This window comes from Pteropus medius, unplaced genomic scaffold, assembly GCF_902729225.1.
Source record: "Pteropus medius unplaced genomic scaffold, Ma_sr-lr_union100, whole genome shotgun sequence".
Lineage (NCBI taxonomy): Eukaryota > Metazoa > Chordata > Mammalia > Chiroptera > Pteropodidae > Pteropus > Pteropus medius.
This window is the reverse complement of record NW_024340692.1, coordinates 15,911,956-15,933,500: the sequence shown is the minus strand read 5'-3', so window position 1 is coordinate 15,933,500 and position 21,545 is coordinate 15,911,956. Positions and strand designations below refer to the sequence as shown.

Genomic DNA, 21,545 nt, shown 5'->3' with positions numbered 1-21,545 from the left:
TTATTTTTTTTAAGTGAGTTCTTATAATTAAGAACTATTGTTGGCACCATAGGGGGCTTTGCCAAATACTGGCTGGCCTAGCCTCGTTAGTGTCTTCCCTTAACTTCAAATTCAGGCCAGCTGTAGCCCCTCCTCTCATTCTGGGCTCTGCAGCAATGTCAGAGAGGAAGCCTAGAGTAGCATCTATATTGGCACCTCAAGGTCATGGTCCAAACTAGAGTTTTCCAAACACATGAAAACTCAGAATTTGCATGAGCATAGTCAAGGCTCTGAGTAGCTTGATCAGTTTGACTGTAACTCAAAATTTCCATGACTTATCTATACAAGGCACCTCCTCTTGATGTCACTCCAATCAACAAACTGCTGAGCAGTCAAGAGAAGGCAAGTCATTTGGAGAAATACTAGTCTAAACCCATCATAGATGCTAGAGAGTAATTTTTCTATTTCAAACACCAAAACTAATGAATTAAATTTACTTGGAGTCGCTCTAAGTTTGTTCTTCAGCTGGAAGTATCAATATGGAATTTATTCTCCAGAAAGTAAAATCACACCCACTAATGGCACACAGCAGCTCTCTGAATTTACCAGGAGCAATGAGACACGCAGTGTTGGGAGCATGACTCTGCTTTGGTTACCTGTGGCTCCTGGTCATGACCGGTGGGATCCCTCTCATAGCTCTCTGCATACAGCCTGATGGTGGCCCGCACGCCACTGGAGGAGCTGAGCCGGAAGATGAGTCTTGAAGCATCTGAAAAAATGATCCTCAGACCCTGGGATCAAGAACATTCAGAATGGGTCAGCAAACAAATGGATACACAGGTAAAAATAATTAATACCTATTTTGGAGATCAGCTTATTCCTATGATCTAAAGATACTCAGGGTCATGACAATTTATAATTGGCTCTGGACACTCATCCAAGCAGGACAGTGAGGCGAACCTAGGGGCTTCTTAAGGTTATCCATTTGTCTCCTTATTCTATTTCTGTTGCCTTGTGGTTAATGCTGGGGGAGGGTTAGGAACAAAACTATGAACAGATGCTCAAGTTTTTTTGGTCTGGTGATGTGGGAATCAGAAAGAGGTAGAGGTAATAATGAAAGATATTTAATGTCCCTGGGGCCAAAGTTCATCCCTTGTAGACCTGGATGCAATGGAGGCAGGAAATTTATCTATTATAGTAAGACAAATTACCTGTGTCAAGGTTATCCCCATGTAATGTTAGGGTTTGCTTTAGGTTCATCTTCTCTGTGTTTCTGGTAGCAATGGAATCCTACAATGAAGTGCTCAGGGCTGGCGCCTCGGCTGGGTTCTAAAGGCTCTTGTGTACATCTTCATCCTTTTGGCTCTCTCTCTCCTTCTTATTCGGAAGAACTGGACAACAGGGTGAGGTGAGGGCAGAGCTATGGCTGCACCTCAGTGCTGCCCAGTGTTAATTTATTTTTGGCTCAGAATGTCCCCATTCTCCATGCATTTCTTATTAGTGGTAAAGATATTTTTAAAAAATATCTGTTAATAGATTGTTAAATAATGACTTCTTGGAACTTCTCTGGTCTCAAGTCCTGCTTGTTAAGAATAAACCATTATTAAATATATATGATACCTGTTACATAAATCTGACTACCAACCCCATACCCCATCCTCATCTGGTGATATCTGCTGGGGGTGGGGGTATGCCACTATGAATCCATCTGAGCGTTTTTCTGCTTTATAAGTTCTGTAGGCATATTTTGTTCCAATTCCAAAACAAAAAGCCTTAGTCTCTGTTGGAGTAGTTCAAGGTCTACCACAATTTGTTCAACAAAAAGGAGCTATTTCCCTTATGGCAACCTACCATTCTATGTTGCTAGTTTTGCAATAGGATGATGATATCTAGAATTCATTTCTTGGGCAAATATTTTAGAGTGATCCTTAAGGATCAAGTATGTACAAAACCGTGGGTATATAAAGATAAAGACACAGTACTTGTTCTCCATAGGTCTGGAGTAGTCAATTACAATGAAGAGAAACCATTTTCTTAACCACTATATGCTGCCAGAGAAGTGAATAGTTAAATTCTAAATGGAGCAAAAGAAACAATTCCCTACTATTTAGAAAGAATGATATACCAAATTATGTTCAAACTGACAACAAAGCCCCAAAAGTTCCACAATTGTATTTATAACCACGTTTTTAAAAACTCTTTTGAAGCTGATATTTCTGTTTTAGCCTATTTTCCCATTGTCACTACCTATGGTGCACATGAGTTTGTAATTCATTGCTCAGGACCATGGATTATCCATAAATTGGTTAAAGCAATATCTAAAGCTGAAGTCCTAAACCACCCATTGTTGCAGATTCCAAATCACGTGAAGCCACCTCTTCTGATGACCTCTCAGACTTAACCCTTTATGGGAGTTCCTATTACACAATTAGTCCCCCAGATTAGTTTACGGCCAGTGGGAAGTATTTAAAAATCCAGGTCATAACAAATCATCAACATGTATTATCCGCTCTTAATGAAGGCTTTTTTATAGTGAAATCATATTGTTTTTTTCCTAAGGGTAGCCATATCTTTTGCTATACTCACGGAAGATTGGTTAGAATCTACAACTGGTAGCCTGGAATAGATTTTGCTTTTGAAAAGATGATAAAGGAGTAAACAGCACACATGAGCCCACTGGAAATTATCCAACACCTTCTCTCTTTCCTAAGGGACCAACCAGGATATCTTCGTAGAAAATCCGTGTGGCTTTGTGAGACTTCCAGGTGAGGAACATCATAATTCTCCTTCTCCATGTGAAACAAAAAATTTTTAGACTCAGCCTATTTCCATGCTGCAAAAACCCTAGTTCCATGTCTGTTGAGTGTCACTTTGATGTGTGAATAGTTGTATTGGATTGTTTTGGGGTCTTCCTGTTTCTCCAATGAAAGTAACGAATTTGCAAACTGAACATGAGCCATCTTCTCTCCAGCAGGTATCATTACCTACTATCAATTAAATTATGAGGCCAAAGTCACCACTGACCAAGACTTGCCAAGTTTCCAAATGTTCTGTAATACCAATAGAAGTATAGCAATCATATACTTTGCTTTAAAAAACAAAAATCAAAAACAAAAAAACAAAACTTAAACCTTGGATTGGCAATACAGTTTGTCGGCAAAATCTGGCCTAGCAACTATTTCTATAAATCAGGTTTTATTGGAACATGATTATGCCCATTCACTTATGTATTTTCTATGGCTTCTTTTGTGCTACAACTGCAAAGTTGAATATTTATGACAGAGACCATCTGATCAACAAGGGCTAAAATATTTACTATCTGGCCCTTTAAGGAAGTATTTGTTGACCCCTGGCATTAACCATTACATTATTCACAACATGGAATACTTATCCTTCAACTCTACCCTCCAAAATAGAAACGATAACCATCTACTGTATCAAAATCCCAGTAAAGAGAAATTATGAAGACTATTGTAAGGTTGTCCAATTTATCCATTCCCCTAGATATTCCAGCTTCTAGCCATAGAGTCATCTGGACATATATTTGATACCAATCAACTTACTTCTCACCACCTACTCATGACAGAAATGGATTTATTAAATTGCATTTTAATTTCATATCCTCACTTTTACTGCAGGGTCTGCAAGGCACTGTGTTATAAAACCCAATTTTGCAGTCACAAATATTGTTGCAGACAGTATGAAACTCCACATGAGACATTTCCTGAAGAGCCAAATGTTAGGAAAACCTTTCCTTCCCTGAGAAACTGGTATTTTTGTCTTTCTTACAATAAGAACTTTATAATTAACCATAGTTCCCTTTTCAATATGGCTGCCAGGACACTTAATGCCAAAACTGAGGTTCAGCCCAAGTGGATCCTTATGACTTACATAACTATAAGTTTTTCTTCTTCTGTTCTTGACTCTCTATATTTATTTATATGTTCCCTAGTCTTGATTTCTGTTTCTTATTTATATTCTAACAACTTCGTTATGTGTGTTTTTGCTGCCACAAATCCTCTTGAAAAAAAGAAAGCCCAGCACAAATGAATAAAATAAATTCCCATCACAGCCTTAACCCTGAAGTGTTGGAATTGCTGAATTATGTCTTTCGGTCCTTCATTAGCTGATAAGCTTCGGGAGGGCAAAGCGTTATGCTCCTTATTTACCATTTATCCACACAGCCTAGGACAACACCTGGCACACAGGGGGCCTTCCTTAAACATTTCTTGAATGAATGCCATTGCGTGTTCAACAAGTGGAGTGAGCACCACTGGAAGGCCTCCTTCCACATTTTAGAAGGACTCACAGGCCAGATGAAAACACTGTGAATTTGGGCTAATATATTCACCATGAAAGGCAGTTGTGAGAGATAAATAATAAATAGAAATTACCTGGGATGTCATCATTATGGAATCTACTCTACTGTATTTACTCATCCCACATTTTTAGGGCCAGGGTTGGTTTTGGCTAAAAACAATTGAGTGGAAACATGAGGGGTTCCTGTCCCCAGTTGTACGATCTTAGACAAATCATAGCATAAGCCGATTAACTGCAAACTTTGCTGTACATTGGAATCATCTGGGGTTTTTTAAAAATATTGATACTTGGCTCTTACCACAGACATTGTGATTTATTTGTATGGGGTGTGACTTGGGCATTAGGAATGTAAAAGCTCTCCAGTGATTCTAATGTGTAACCAAATGTGGACTCCATTTTAGTGACCTTTTTTCTCTGGGTCCCCTGCCTCATAGATCAAGTGACTAGACCATACTACAAGTCATTCTCAAGGAAGATCACTTTAAGATTGAAGCTTTCATAAATATACTACCATTGGCCTGGGATCTTAGGAGGGCCATAACACAGGGGGATAATAAAATATCATCTCGCCGCTCGGTTCTGAAAGCCTCCTAGTGGCTTGTCAGCAGAAGAACCATTAGAAGTATCTCGTCCTGAGCCATCTGACCCTAAGCATAATCTCCTAAGGAATTCCTGAAGCCACAGTGACTGAATCCATAATACCTCAGTTGCCACAGCAGCTATAGGAGCTGGAATGTCCAGGATGACGCAATAGCTACAAGCTCAAAGAAGTGTAAAAGATGCCCTTATCCATTAGAAGATAATGTTAATTATTGGGTGGGTGTATACAAAGGGCGCTTCAGTCGCAGCTTGGCATTTTTCGTCCCTTTGAGTGCCCGTAGTTATATGACGAAGATTTTGCCCACCTTAGCTTTGTCCCAGTGAAGAAGGATTGTTAAAGGACTATGTGTCCCCTGCAGGTATCGCCACACAAAAATCCTCTAACCTGCTTCCAGTTATCTCTACAGCATTTATTCCCCATCTCCAGATTTGCCCCCTCTTTGTTTCGCTTTACCTGGAGAGTCAGTTTGGAAATGATACAGGAATAACAACTGGAAAACCCAGGCTTGAATTCTGGCTTGGCCACTTATTAGCTGGTGGTCTTGAGTAAGTCACTTTAGCTCTCTAAGCCTTAGTTTCCCAAAAAGTAGAGGAAAAATAATATAGTCTGGCTTACTGGGTTGTTGTGAGCATCAAATCAGAAAATGTATGCAAAAAGTGCTTTGAAAATTATGTCGCCATATAAATATTATTATGTTAAAACTTTTCATGAAAATAGTGTTATTCTCTAAGTCGTTCAACCTTCCAGATTTGCAAAAGATTGCTAAATAAAGCCTAAATGGTGATGGTTTGTGATGCCATGCTACATACTTATTTTAAATTAGGCCAGAATAAGATTAATTTTATTTTAAGAACTTTGCCATGCCTTCTGAAATCACTGCTAAATTCACGGGTCTGTTACCATTTATCTTCTCACCATCTTCCACTGAACTGGCTTCTTAGCAATAAAATGCTTCCTCCACATTGGTCAATTTAGACTCTTAAAGTCCGGAAGGAAGCACCTTAGAGTCAACCAGTCCACCTCTTCCTTTTACTGAAAAGAAAGGGCAAGTTAAAAACTTGTTCGAGGTCACATATCTAGTAGATGGAGGAGACGACTTCAATCGAGGTCCTCTGACTCCAGGCTTATCATTTCAGGTTGAACCATATGAAACTGCTTGATAGTCACATATTGCTTCTCATGTGAGACAGAGCCTTATGTAGAGTAGGTATCTGATAAATGTTTGATAAATAAATGTTGATTCTTTTCTAAAGCCCTTGTGTAAATCAATGCAGGGAAATCCACAAGTTGCTAAATGCATATAGAACTGCCAGATGTTAGTTTGGAGTATGCAGGACATGTTGCAGCCAGGCAGGGAACGAGGAACTGTACATTACCAACAGTTATTTGGCAGCATCTGACCTAGTCAAATACCGACTTAGGATGAATTCCAGAGAAAAATAGCATATGGCCCTGAAATCTGGTACAATGTCACATATATAGGCAGTTGGCCACACCAGGCATGTAAACCTGGAGACAGGACAGGCTTGGAAGAGAAAGACTCTGTGAACCTAATTCAGATGTTATCTCCCACAGGAAATCCCAGTGATTTATCTGGAAAGCTTCAAGGTGAAAATATTGCTGTGTAACATCTGCACCATATTTTGTAGACGAAAACATGTAGTTTATGTAGCAGAAGATTTGGATTGGACAGCCATTATCTCTCTATGAAAAAAATTACCTAGAATTACCCATTTTTCTTTGTTTAAGTCATAGATAGCTGCAAGCATGAGTTCAAAAGCGGTTGATAAGGGCAGCAGCTAGTCCATACCGTGCCGTTATATAAATTACAAACAGGTGGACGAATTACAGAAAAGCATCCTTCCTCTTGGCTGGCCTGGACTTCAGCTTCCTCTCCACCATTAGACCAGCATCTCTGTGCAGTTCACCGACTACACAGCCATACCCAGCTGCCCTACTCTTAGAAGCAATTTTCATCTTACAACCAACCAGCACTCTTGGAGGCCAGCGATTCCAAGTAATTATCCAGGGGTAATCAAGGTCAAATTGCTTCTTAAGTGTGCTTCTAAAACACCCATCCAGCAAAAACCATATTAGGTGATGAGAAGGCTGCTTGGAGAGTGAAGACTTAATAGTTATTTCTCATTCAGATTCCAACTAGCAAATTTGGAACGACAGAACTAGGTCACACACGTTCCATTTCCCCATATCTTCAGCCAAAAATGACTGCTGATCTCCTGTTTACTCAACACCGCCCGAGGGAAATGGACACGGGACTGGGCAGGGGGCTCTCCTCTTCCCCACAGCAACCCTCCCCCAATCATCCCACTGACTCGGGGAGGGAAGTGTGGAGGCAGAGCCATAAATTCGTACAGAATTCCGAGGAGCAGAAGGAAGAGGGGCATGGTCTCAGAGAGGGAGCAGTTCTGGAATATTCTGGATTCAGACTCACTTCACCCAGACAACAGGAGTAGCTTCCTCCCTTAGCTCCTGCAATCCTTTGCAGCTTTTTTCTTTTATATTTCTGTTTCTTACCAATGGATGCCCACTTGAGTACACATAGGCATTAGTATTTCAGAAGACAGTTCTAAAGCAATCATCTTATGTCAGGAGAAGGTAATTCATTATAACAAAACTCCAATGAATCAGAAGCAGGGAAATAAGAACTTCCCAACTAATTAGAAACAGTGTCCTCTCTCTCTATTTTCAAATCAGCCAATAGGTCATTGTCAAGCACTGAATATGTGTTTGCTCCTTGGAAGACAAACAGACAATATCATAGCTATTAGGAAAAAGAATTTTTAATCTGTGGTTTTCAAGGTGTCCTACCAAGAGGCCCAATTATCTTTATTTACCAGAACTGCAGCGTTATAGAATGAGCACTGAAATTGAGAATCATAATCATAGGTATTATAATATCTCATTGAGAATGTTATTGCCTATAAGAAATCCCAGCTCTTTATCTGGAAAGCTGAATAATGGTATAACTACATTTGATTGAAGAAAAGCATGTAGTCTGATAAGATGGTTTCACCGGAGCCAGCTCCTACTCGTTTTTCAGAGTACAGTTTAAATGTCGCCTTCCCATAGAAGGCTTTCCAAAGCCCTAGTCTAAGTACATTCCCCCCTGATATGCACTCCCAAATTAGTTCTTTCACTCTAATAACATTCAATAGCCTCTACAGCAATTACAAGTTTAATGTCAGTTTGTCTTCCCTGACAGACTGTTCTGTGTGATGCGGTATCCTTGATGCCCAGTAAACTGACTGGTATATAGAAGTGTTGGTAAATTCTGAGTAGATGAATACATGAATGAATCAAATTTCAACTACTTAATTCTCTGTTGTACTAAGTTAGGAAAATATTTATTATGGAGATTTTTTTCAACATCAAAACTGGCAACAGGTAAGGATTTTTTAATCCAAATTTAATCACAATATACATGTAATGAAAACACCTCACTCCCTAAATCTGTTACTCAACATAGAAGGACTATTTGTAGATACTTTCAGATTTAACTAGATTCTATAGGTGGAATAATCAGTATGACTGAAATGATTTCTTAAATTCTACTTCTAGATGGTCAAACCACACTTCAGCAAGTGGCGTATTATAGGACAATCATATATATTATTAATGACAGTCTTTCAGTTGGTTCTTTGATTAGAATGTAATAAAAACTGAAGGTTGAAGTTGAAGCTTGACCAGTCAGCTCTGAATAAAGCACCCCTCCAGGCACCTCAGATTGTCTAGCTGATACCATTCAGTTGCCTTCATCTGACGCTTCCAGAGATGAGGCCTTGGTAAACTTCTCTATATCTGTTGACCAGGGGACGGCAACACCATGGTATATATCGAAGCACCACATGCCAGACTAAAATGTGATTTCAAGATTGCTAATTCACTTTATTATTTCTAAATACTGAAATTAAAAAGTGTAGACACCTTCCTACATATTAAACTAACAACTCTAAAAGCAAACTGACTTCAGAATCAGTCTTCAAAGTGTGCTTTTTCTCTGAACTAGTTTCAAATGTTTTTTTTTTTTCCAGGTTGAGGACAACATCAAAATCTTTCTGCACAGCCTGCATAACTTGAAGAGGTATTAAGAATCTCAGAGTTAGCCTGACATAATCAAATTGGATTTGGTTTTCCACATCAGCTAACTGGTATGCATTTATTTACATCAGGTTTTTAAATATCAGCTGAAATGTTACTTGCAAATGACTTTAGCACTGGTAGAATTTCATGATTTTTGATCTTGTTAAATAAAAATTCAAGAGTTGGATGAGTCATAAAGAGAGACTTAGTTGCTTCAGTTTTGCTCCTGAAATGTCAAGTTTTCTCATCTCAAAGCTAATTTTCAAAATAGAGGTCATAGTTCTGGATTGATGCCCACCATAGTGGCAATATACCATTAACCGGTGCTAGCTCCATCTCTGTATTGTATTTCACAACTCTAGGATCAGAGTATTCCTTCTGTCAGAACTGAAAGAGTCTCATAATCATGGAGTTCTGAGTGGTGATTCCAGGAGTTTTAGGCTACAAGGAGGACATAAAAGGGATAATGGTAAGAGATAACTTGGGTGTTGATAATGTTCATCAGGATATTAATGATGGGGAGAAGAGAGAGAGTGTCTAGCACCAAGGAAACTCTTGATGTTTGCACAGAGAATTCACCCTGGAGGAAAGAGTGGTCACCTAACACTCTCATCTTTCCCATCTCTTTACAAGGCAAAAATTGGGACCTTCTTAAATTAGTCAGCAAGTTGGTCAAATTGCTCCCCTACTCGCGTAGTAGCTATTGGTTTATTTTTCTTACTCATATTTGAAGAAACCATCATTATTCATTCATGTGACTAGATTTTACCTGAAAATAAACAGTGACATATCCTCATGGGAAGAACAGAAGGATGAACTTCAATTGTTGAACCATGCCTCATTAAATTGGTATTTCTAAATCAGAATCTCTCTTGGGTCCTGTTTAATGGAAGGCACACATCAACTTTTCTCTTGGTTCCCAGCGTCACAAAAATTCAGTCATTTGAAGGCAGCCATGGCAAATTCCATGAGACCTGACAGGGTGCAGTCAGGCCACTGAGGTCCCTGGGAATTAATGTCAGGGTTTGGATACTTCAGGGGTTTCCTTCTTGCTCCTTGAGTGACTCCCACTGGGTCTCACAGGCAGGATAGATTTTGTTGGACACTTGCACAGCAGTAGAATGGTTGGGGCGGGGCGGGGATCTTATCACCAAAGGGGGTTTTGATTTCATTTTGGATGGAGAAGCATTTCTTCTTTATTTCTAAGGATATATGTTAAACGGATTTTTTCCACGGTCTGTTTCCTGACTCTAATCTCGAATCAAGGACAGAAAGGAGACTGAGCTACTTTAAAAAACCTTTTCCTCTTTGAAGAAAAGTAGAGGGGTGGGCAAAGGTGGGAGGGGGACTGAGGAAAGACAGAGAAATGTGACTTTGAATCAATTCACCGATAATTCAGAAACTGAAAAGGCCTTCCCATATCTTCACATGACCCCCTGCAAAGTCGTATGGTTTTTCCCCTAATTTTCTTATCATATATGTTTCGTTAAGTGCCAAATTTTCTTTCCCAAGGATGCTCTTTTAATGTAACTTATTTTAGTTAACCATTTATTAGTGTTTATGATGTGCCAGGACTTTATATGTATTATCTCACAATTCTCCCAAGGGTTATGAGGTAAACGAAATTACTGTTCCTGTTTTCACAGACAAGGAGAGACAGGCACACGGAGATTAAATAACTTGCCTAAGATTACCCAGCAAAGAGGTGGCAGAGTGAAGATTCAAACCCAAGACTTTTTGACTTCAGGCTTGTACACTGAAACATGACTCACGCTCTTTCTGCAAACTGATATTCAGGCAAGTTGATGATCCTGGTAAGGGGGAAGGAACTAATATTTCTTGAGCATCATGTGGGTACCAGCCACTGTGCCTGACTGGGGACTTTCTCCTCAAACCTTCTCCATAACCCTATATGGTAATTATTGCTAGTGTCACCTGCTCCCATCCCCAAACTGAGGTAAAGAGAAGTTAAGTAACATGCCCAAAGTCACAGATATAGGCAGTGACAATATTAGCCTTCAAACCTATCTGTCTGACTCCAAAACAATAAAACACTGGAGGCCACAGGCATCTGTCTCCCATAAGAAGTGAAGATGTTGCATTGTTTCCTTTGGATTTTGCTAGGTGAGGCATACTTCTGTTTCTCCTCATAAAGGTTAAATCTCTTCCTATCTTAATTTTAAAATAATCCATAATATAGTAGGTTGTTTTAAAATAGTATTCTATAATCAAAAGGACATGTAACAATAACAGTTGTTACATGAAAGCATGCAGAAATTGAAATCTTGTATACTGCTGGTAGGAATGTAAAATGGTGTAATTGCTTTGAAGACCGTATGGCAGTTTCTTTAAAGGTTAAGCATAGAGTTACCACTTGACCCAGTAACTCCACTCATATGTATACCAAATAGAATTGAAAAACAGAATTGAAAAACTATGTCTGCACAAAAGCTTTACACGAATATTCACATAGTGTTATTCATAATAGCCCCAAAGTGAAACGACCCAAATGTCTATCAACTGATGAGTGGATAAACAAAATGTAGTATATTTACACAGTGAAATATTATTTGGCAATAAAAAGGAATGAAGTACTGATATAAGTACAATATGAAATATATATATATATATATATATATCCTGAAAACATTATGGTTGGTGAAAGCAGCCAGTCACAAAGGATCACATATTGTATGATTCCACCTATGTGAAATGTCCAGAACAGGAAAATCCATAGATATGAAAAGTAGTTCAATGGTTGCCAGGAGCTGGAAGGGAGAGACGGCTAAAGAGTACAGGTTTCCTTTTGGGGTGATGAAAATGTTCTAAAATTGATTGTGGTGATGACTGAACAACTCTATAAATATACTACAAACCACTGAATTGTATATTTTAAATGGATGAATTCTATGGTATGTGAATTACATCTTGATAAAGCTGTTATATATTTACATTAAAAACTGCACCATGAAAAAAACTAATATCATGCATTTGGTAGGCTCTGAAGAAATATCTATTGACTGAATGTACTGAAGTACTTTATGACTATTTTAAAATAATACTAGTTCATTTTACATTCAAAAATGTTTTAGGAGTAGTTAGTTTATTTTACAACAATGTTGTATGAAGTGTGCCCTAGACGCAACTGTCTGTGGAATTAAACGGTGATGACTACTGACATCCCAAGAGTACTGACGTGTCAGCCTCAGTGATGAAAGTTTAGCAACAGCACCACTACGCAGGAAGTCCCCCTCTACACCAACAGGGCCACCGTGGTGAAAGAACTACCCGTGACTTGCTGACAAAGGGGATGCCCCTGAGCGTTAATGGTCTCCCCTAATCCCCATCGAGCCAAGCTCAGACCTGCCGGGAAGCTCTAGTGGGATTCAGGGCTAAAAGTTAACGAAGATGTCACTCAAGTCCTGGAATATGGGGACACAAACAACAACCTTCCTTCTGTATTAGAGAAACTCCTGCGAGCAAGTCCTGGCAGCACTTATCTATTTATGGCCACATTTGAGCTCAGATGGAAGAGTGTGAAAAGAAAAAGATATCAATAAATTCCAGAGTAAAAGTGGAAACCACTATGAGTTGGAGGAGAGGCAACTTGAAGTAAATAATTGTCCAAACTTGAGATCTAGCTGAGGAATTAGCCTGACGTGAACGATTAAAGAAAAGCCAAGAAAAAAGTATCCAAGTGCTGAGTGCACTGAAGAAGAAAATGGCAGAGTATTAGTGGATTTAACAGCAAAACAAATGAGCTCAACAAAGAAGCTCTACACGAGTAGATAAAGTCCAGAACCTCGCACTGACTGGACAATTCCTTCAAGGAATGGGTTTCAAGCCTTCCTCCCAGGAGAACAGAAACCTCCCAAAGATACTTTAGAAAGCACACATTTTACTACTCTTGAATTTTACAGTAACAACAACAAAATGAGCCCTGGCTTTGGGAAAAGTTTGTTCTGAGTTCCCTGCATACAGTGGAAGCAGGAATATGGTACAAAACTGGGAAAGACTTATCGGGGTCATAGAGGCTCAAAGATCCCATGCACTGAGCTCTTGACTTCACATCTCCAGGGAGTCACTGCTGTATATTGGAGAGAACTCAATTTAGTCTACAAGAAAGCATTCTGAAATGAAACAAAACATAACTACAAAAATTTAGTGTGTACTCCCTATGTAAAGGATAGCTAAGAGCTTTTGTATATTTTATTTCATTCCATTTCTTAAACAACTCAGACAGATATTTTACAGATGAGGAAGAAACTGTGGCTCAAAGAAATCAAGAAACTTTCCCAAAGTCACACACTAGTAAGTGGCAGGGGAATGATTCAATGCTGGGTCTCTTAACATTATTCGGAGTGTCTTATTTAGATTGTAAATGTTAAAATATTCTCTGAGAGTGGTTGACATTTGTCATAGCCAATAAACAACAAAACCAAGAAGAAAAATAATTGTAATAGCTTTCAACTCTTCTTAAACAATTCACAAAGATGAGACCATAATAGAAGCTGTGGTTGATTTTGCCACTTAATCTATGATGATAATAATTCTCAACTATAAATAATTTTCAATCATAAATCTTCCTTTGGGGTTTTGTGGAGCAAATTTTCCAACTGTTTTTTAACCTATCGGGAGTAACAAAGCCATCTGGCTAAGCTCCTATCATTCCTCAATGACTTAAGGTAATAAAAGCTGAAACATCCCTGTACCTTCGGGGAGAGGGTCCCAAGGAAAGGAATCTTTTGCTCTTGGAAACTTATCTGAATTTGTCACCAGTAATGGCAACCACATAGAGAGCCTGCAGGCTGCAAACATTTCGGAAGGAAATTTGGTTTATATCTGTTTGAGATATTAGCTCCCTAGTTACCAAGTGGAAATAATACTGGACAGAAAGTCAAGGCCCCGTGTTCTAAGCTACCCTCTACCACTCACTAGGTGGGTAACCTTCACCAAGGGCTTTCCTCTCTCCTGGCTACAGGGTAGTCATCTATAAAGTACAAGGCTCAGGTTACATCATACCTAAAGACTCTCTGGCTCTAGGACACTTTGGCACCCGCTCAGACTGATAATCTGTTTTGGTGATTTCTTTACAAGTACCTGTTTCTTGGTCACGGTGCCATCCACGGGGTCCACGTATTCAAAGCTGTCTGTCTTCGCTACACTGTAGACATGGCTTCCCACAGCAAACTGCTGGCCGATGAAGGACTTGTCTGTGACCAGGGCCTCCAGGTCCCTCATGATGTAATAGGTTGTCTTAGGCTCTAGCCCCTCATAGTCAAACCTAGTGAGGGAAGGCAAGACACAGCATGAACACTAACATAATTAGAGAACCAGCAATTAGGTGGACCTCTCAAGGTCATCTAATCATTGGTTTTGTTTTCATGGAAGAACTGCAGAGAAAAGTTCCCCCAACTGGTCTCCCACTTGCACCTGGCTCTTACAAACCATGCCCCACACAGCAACCAGAGTGATCTTGTAAAAATTAAGTCATGTCACTCTTTTCCTTTAAATTCCTCCAATAGCACCCATCCCACTGAGAACAAGACTCAAAACCTTAACTACAGTCTATAAGGCACTGTGGGATCTGACCATGCTCACCCATAGACTTGACTTGGTCCTTCTTTCACCCTTGTTCACTGTGCTCTAGCCACACTGACCTCCCCAGTCCTCAGAGATACTCCACCTTTTACTGCCTCTGGGATTTTGCTCTTGCTGTCTGTTCCTTTACCTGATGTATTCTTCCCCTGCTACTCAAATAGCTGGTGTATTCCTTTAGTTTTCAAACTCGGTGTCACCCCAGAAAATGACCTCCTCTGACCATCCATCTAAGATGGCTTCCCTCTATCTCACCCCTCTCTCGTCATCCTTTATATTTTCCTTTGGTAGTTACCTCAATCTGTATTTATCTTGTTTGTATATTTGTTTACTTATGTCTTGTCTGTCTTTGCCCACAAGAACTATAAGCTCCATAAAGGCAGAGTCCTTACCTGTTTCGTTCTCTGCTGCTTCTGGCAAGTAGCAAATGTTTTGTGGGTAGTGGAATGAAAGATGGCAGGAAGGGAAAGAAGGAAGGAAAGGGAGGAATCAAGGGAGGCAAAGAGAGAAAGAGGAAAGGAGTACAACGTACCATAAAACTCTATTGGAAACTGGAAAGAAATATCACCCTTGTTCCATTTAAAAGAAAGTCCTCCTAGCCAAGATCATCAAATGTTAACAATGAGGCTAAGAGGTGATAAGCAGGGAAAAAAAAGTCTAAAGTTAACAGCTATCTCTTTTGTTATTGTAGGGTTTAAATACTATAATGCATACCAAATAGCTGGCACAGCGCCAGACATCAGTGCTTAAAACTGTTACTTTTGTTCTTAGTCACTACCATAAAGAAACTGCAGGATTTTCCCCAATCTCAAATAGTTTTGACCCAGACTTAATGGCACACTCAAGGGAGTCTGTTTAAGAAGCATACCCTCAGAGCGGCAGCTGTGCTCTAGTGGCTGGGGTCTCACATTTGGGCTCCCTGTAACACAGGGAAAGAATGTGAGTTCTCAGAAAAAAGGAATATCTAAATAGTTGTGTCTGCTTTTTTTCCACCCGAGATCTTTCGAGATTTCCAGTAAACATCAGCATATTACCTAAAATGGAGAACATGAAATGATACCGTGTCTAGCAATGGGTCCCCTAAACCTATATCCCTTCCTTTTATTCTTTTCTTCCTACTCAAGCTACGTCCTCCCCAGCCTCAGAAACAGAACAATAGAGAACTCACAACACTCTTTCTCATCAGTGTATGTGTTCTGAACCTAGATTCTCTTTAAAGGTAGTCTTTTTGGGAAGGTAAATACTCAACCAAGCAGAAGGGGGCGGAATGATGGGATAAGAGAGTCTAGTAGAAGGTCAAGAGGCATTGAAAGAGATTCAGAAGTTGAGAAAATCCATTAATGTGATATATCACATTCAATCTATGGCTGAGGTCATCAGACCAACCTGCCGAAATGCTCATCTTCATTCATAAACAGGTCCTAGCACTCCTAGCACTTCATTCATAAACAGGTCCTAGTTCCCTCACTATGACCCCTTCTGACTACCACTACTAACAACACATTTTCGAGAGAAGAAACGTTTAAATGGAGAATTTCTTCTGGAGTCTACTCATACAAGGAAAATTATTATCTGGGTTCTCAGATTCATCTTTGGGCTCAGTATTAATTAAACCAAAATTGTTTTATTATCTCCTCTCCACTCAAAAACAGGCTAGAAATCATTTTATTTCATAAGCACCTTTCAACCTTCATTTGCTGGAGGCTGAAGGAAATGTTTATCTTTCATTCTATCTTTCCCCTCTCTATTTTTCCTTATCTCTATGATATTTTTGGACAGAAATCTGAAACATAATTAAATATTCAACAGAATTTAAATCTCCATTGCATTATATTCTCTAATATGGTATTTGTTATGAAAAAAGTAATTATCATGTAAACTCCTGGCTACAAAAAATGAACTATATTATAAATATACATATCATAACACCACATCTTCAAAACACTGGCAGAAAGCTGGATAATCATTACACAATTATGAGAAACACTTCCCAACTCAAAGCCATCTCACTGAGCCAGAGGTTGACAATCGTAATATATTTTATCAGGCTGGACTTTTTATGCACTAGAAGGATTTGCTTTATGCAATAGAAGGATTTGCTGTACCAATAGCCCTTCAATATGCCAAAAAAGCCCACAAGAAGCAGGATTTTTTTTGACACTTGTTAGAAATACTAGTGAGTAAAGAGTTCCCACGTGCCTTGAGAGTCCTTATTTTATGATATAATAAATAATTTGAGGTAGTTCGTAGGCTCTCATATCCTCAGCCTTCTTGACTAAACCAAAAATGTTATGGTGTTGTCTACATTTCCCAGAGCATTGCAGTCTTTTTTTATTTTAACGAGTACAATCACAGGCTTCCTTATTCTGTGATGTTTATCTAAGTAAATGACCTCTTAAGAGAAGAAGCAATCACCTTATAAGGGAACTCTAAAGCCTTCTTTCTGTCCTCAAGCTTTTGAAACACAACCAAATATCCAAAGTAGTTAGCTATTCATAAGCAAAGCAAATGAGCCACAATCTCTGTTTTTAATACACAGAGAGCCTCTAGAACTGCCCAGGGATTCCCTTGCCCCATTCCCACACTCTTTCCCAACATCCTTTCCTGCCACTGTACCCCCCAAACCATGGCTTGGTACTAGGGACATATACCTAGCATTTCTAGGTACACACATCTACCAGGCAACCATACAGCCAAAAGACTCTGCTCCTTCATTTACTTCAACAACAGAAAAGTGATAGAGACTCCCAACCCTAAGCTCTGAGCCACTGACCTTTCCCCTTCTTCCTTCCCAGGGTAATAGTTCCCTTTTCTGTACCTCCTTTCATGGACACAAAATTTTAGCAAAATGTAGGGCTCCTGAATCACATGGCCCCTTCAGAAGGTGCCAGCTTGGGCATCTTGGACATTGTTTGGACCATTAGCTGTGAGGCAAAAGATAAGGGAGAGGATTAAAAAACCACCCTGACCTGTTGCAACTGATGTCTCTGCTCCACCCCCCTGCTCCCTTCCTTGATAATTATGGATGGAGAACCAATAAAGAAAGCTCCTGGTTTGACTGCACAACGCTTATGTGCACCAAAGAACCTTTTAAGGCTCGGCAGTCCAGATACCCTCTTGAGATGGCTTCCTGCCTTATAGGCACTGATGGAAAGATTACAGAGAGATGTCACTTGGGTTGGAGAAATTTATACCCTCCATTTTAGTAGTCCTTGATACTACCTCCCTACCACCTATCAGGAGTTACCTGGCTCCAGCCTCTGTGTTCCTCAGATCTTCTTGAAAAATGCTTCCTTCTTGATGTTCTAACCCACCTGTTTTAGGAACCTTCTCTAAAAGTAATGCCCCAGGGTCCATACAGAGACCTTTATCCTTCTCACCTGCAATAGTAGTGGCGGCCAAATTTGGCCCAGTGATCTCGGACAATTTCCTCCACACTCTGCTTACGAGCAGCGATAATGGAGAGCCAGACTAAGACAGCCCAAAGGCCATCTTTCTCCCGGAGGTGATCAGAGCCTAAAAGAGAAAAAAATAGTCTGCTGAATTTGTTCCTGGGGGAAAAGTGAAAGCTAAATGAACTATGAAGGCCAGTTAGCAATTGAGTATTATATTGAAATGGCTGGATGTATTATTCATTGTGTTAAATATATGTCCCATAATAAACTTATATTTCCAAAAATAAGTAACAGAAATTCAGATAACATAAAACAATATCAAAAAATAAAATTAAATCCTGTAAATTTTTGAAAGGATCAAAGAGCCAAGTTGTCATCACATTTGTCCAATGTTATCATTCATTCAGTAGATATTTGGTGATCCTTACAATATACCAAGCACCGATCTAGGTACTAGAGATGCAGCAGTGAACAAGATAGCACTTTACTCATAAAGCTTGAATTCAAGTAGGTGGAGACAGACAACAACAGAAAAGTAAACAAATTAAAGAACAAGATGCATCAAATAAGGACAAGAGCTATAAAAATAATTAACTGGGTGATGATGTCACAGAGTGTGACAGCAACTAAGATGGCTTTGCCTAGAGTAATGTAGTTTATTTAGAAAAAGGCTGAATGGTGCCCCTCCCAAAAGATATGTCCACCCAGAACCTGTGAATGTGACCTTATTGGGGGAAACAGGCTTGAAAATATAATTAAGTTAAAGATCTTGAGATGAGATCATCCTGGATTATCCAGGTGGGCCCTAAATCCAATGTCAAGTGTTCTTAGAAGAAGAGGAGACAAAGAGAGGAGAAATACAAAGGACTACGGTTATGTGAAGACAGAGGCAGAGACTGAAATTATGCTGCCACAAGCCAAATAAAGCATGGAGCCACCGGAAATTGAAAGAGGCAGGGAAGGATTTTCCCCTAGAGCCTTCAGAGAAATTGAGGTCCCACCAACACCTCAATTTTGAATTTCTGTCTCCAGAACTAAGAAAGAATGCATTTCTGTTATTTTAAGCCACCCAGGTTGTGATATTTTGTTATGGAAACCTTAGGAAACTAATACAGGTAGTCAGGGTCAGCCCCACCAAAGTGATGACATGAGTTTACACCTGAGAAGAAGGAGTCAGCCATGCCAAGATCTAGGGACAAAACATTCCAACTGGAGGGGCTGCAACCACAAAGTTCTTGAGGCAGGAATAAACTGGAAAGTTTAATTCTACAGCTATTTATATAGAAAGAGATGCAGTTCATATTGTGGCATTCACAATAATAAAGAGTACAGTCTAAACAGGTCACTTCCTGTATAAAATGAACCCTGAAGAATGTGTTATAGGCCCATTTAAGCATCTATCTACTGGTCATTTGTAAGCTCTCTGACATGAATAAAGCCCTGAATACAAAGAAACATGTTATAGTATAAGAAACATGGTATAATGGGAAAAACATGAGGAAGGTTTTGGAATTAGCATTTTAAACCAAACTCTGATACTTCCCAGGTTTGAGAACTTATTGCAAAGATATTACTCTTTATGAGCTCCAACTCATCATCTACAAAATGGGGACACCATCACCAATCTTGTGGGCTTATTGTATCAATTTAATCAAATTCAGAGGGCAAGCTCTTGAGTCAAATTGTTCATGTTCGAATTCTGGCTCAGCTACTTACTTTTGTGTGACTTGCTGTCCTCACCTGCAACATAGGGACAATAATGTCCCCTACCCCTTGGGGTTACTGTTAGAATGAAGCGACTAAATATGCCTAGGTATGGAGAACAGTGACTGGGATGTCACAAGTGGCTGCTGTTGATCTTGTTGGTGATTCACATAAAGCACTAACATGGTGCTGATTTCTCAATACATACCTTGAGGCAAAATGTTCTCAGTTATTCATATAATTTTATCCTCTGTCTCTTGCAACAGCAAAGTCTTAAGAAGTGGACTGGAATGAGGGGGTGGACCATTTCTTCTTGCAATAGAGCAATAAGAGTGGATAACAGTACTCTTGGGTTTGAGGGCCATGAAACATACATAGAAAATCAAAAAAGGAGACCTAATGTCACAGAGCTGTTTAAACACTGAAAATGCTGAAGCAATACCTTAAGCTAAACATCTTTGATAACTTCTCGGTGAAGCTAGGGACAATTTACCCTTCTTGTTACACTTATAGTGCTAAGTGTTAAATGTTTTTCCTCAAAAAGGAAAACATAGAAACTCGAGAGGGCAGCAAAGATATTTAAAAGGAAGGATCAGTCTTTAGTTCTTCCCACACTGTCAATGGTCTGCTGATGACACTTTTAGATGTCTGGCTCCAGCTTCCTTTAGATTAAGAGGACCCTGAGTTTTAATCATCACACTATGGAGTGACTCTAGTCTCATCCAGTGAACTCTTCACACTGCTACATGGAAGGAGTTTGGGAAATGCTGGGTTAGCTCGATGGCCAAGGCCAAAAAAAAAAAAAAAAAAAAAAAAAAAAAAATCTAGGAAACCCTGCCCAGTGGAATAATTTTAAAACCTTTTGTCCTTTTATAGCTGAAAAATCATTTTTATTTACTGGCTGGAGAAAAATACCCTTTTGTTCTAAAACATGGGCTTTGCATGCCTTACATCTCCAGCTGGACTACATTCTGGAGATAAAGCCATTAGATGCTATTAACTCTGAGAGATTAGATGTCATAATTGAGAGAGACATAAAGTTCTTTTAGCAGGATTAAAAAGAAAAAAGACACCTCAACCATTTGAAGCCAACTGCACAGTAGATTGTGAGTTGGCTTGGATATACTTGCCAATAAGTTAAAAATTTGCCAACATTCGTAAGGGGCCGATGATCAACTAAAATTAACTATGTTCTTTACAACTCACTGAGGTGGCGATACAGATATTGATGATGTTGTAATTACACAGATGTTTCTACTGGATGCTGTCACAGTGTGCTTTAGAGGGGATATACACCAAACTGTTATCTCTGAAATGGTAGAATCACAAGTGTTTTTCTTCTCCTTTGGGCATATTTCCACAATAAATGTGTACTATTTTCATAAGAAAAAATAAATCTTTAAGTCATCAATAGTGTGCAGAAATTCAAATTTGAAAACATTAAATTCCATTTACCAAGAGCTAGTTGCGATATTAAAGGGACCACTACCGCTTATGAACAGGTGATGAACCTTGAACCTATTAATCATCCCATTTCTTAGGTTGAATAATAGCTTTTTAGAGCATAGAGATTGAATATGACCCCTACCACCACCACCACCCCCTCTTTGTGGGGTTCACAGATGTTAGGATTAGGATCAAGGATGTCCTGTAAGGAACCATTACTTGACAGAAAGTGAGGATGAGGTAAAAAGAAGGTTCACTGCTAAAATGTCAATGTTGGCCTTAGGGGAAGCTGGGCTTGGGGGACAGGGTCTGCTTGCCTCACAGAGAGACCCCACTAGCAAAGACAAAGCTTCAGATTCACATCAAAAGCCCCCATGGCCATTTCTACTGTTGCTGACCAT

The 21,545-nt window shown here is 39.4% G+C and overlaps 1 protein-coding gene across 1 annotated transcript in view; it reads right to left on the bottom strand.

The window, feature by feature from the left end:
* PGM5 (phosphoglucomutase 5) overlaps positions 1 to 21,545 on the bottom strand; it is a 167,046-nt gene that overhangs the window by 27,090 nt on the left and 118,411 nt on the right. The window contains exons 8-10 of the mRNA XM_039835897.1: positions 17,980 to 18,115; positions 14,102 to 14,285; positions 636 to 770 (exon numbers count right to left, since the gene is read on the bottom strand). Of these exons, the coding sequence (XP_039691831.1) occupies positions 636 to 770; positions 14,102 to 14,285; positions 17,980 to 18,115 (455 nt within the window). The remainder of the gene's footprint in view (positions 1 to 635; positions 771 to 14,101; positions 14,286 to 17,979; positions 18,116 to 21,545) is intronic.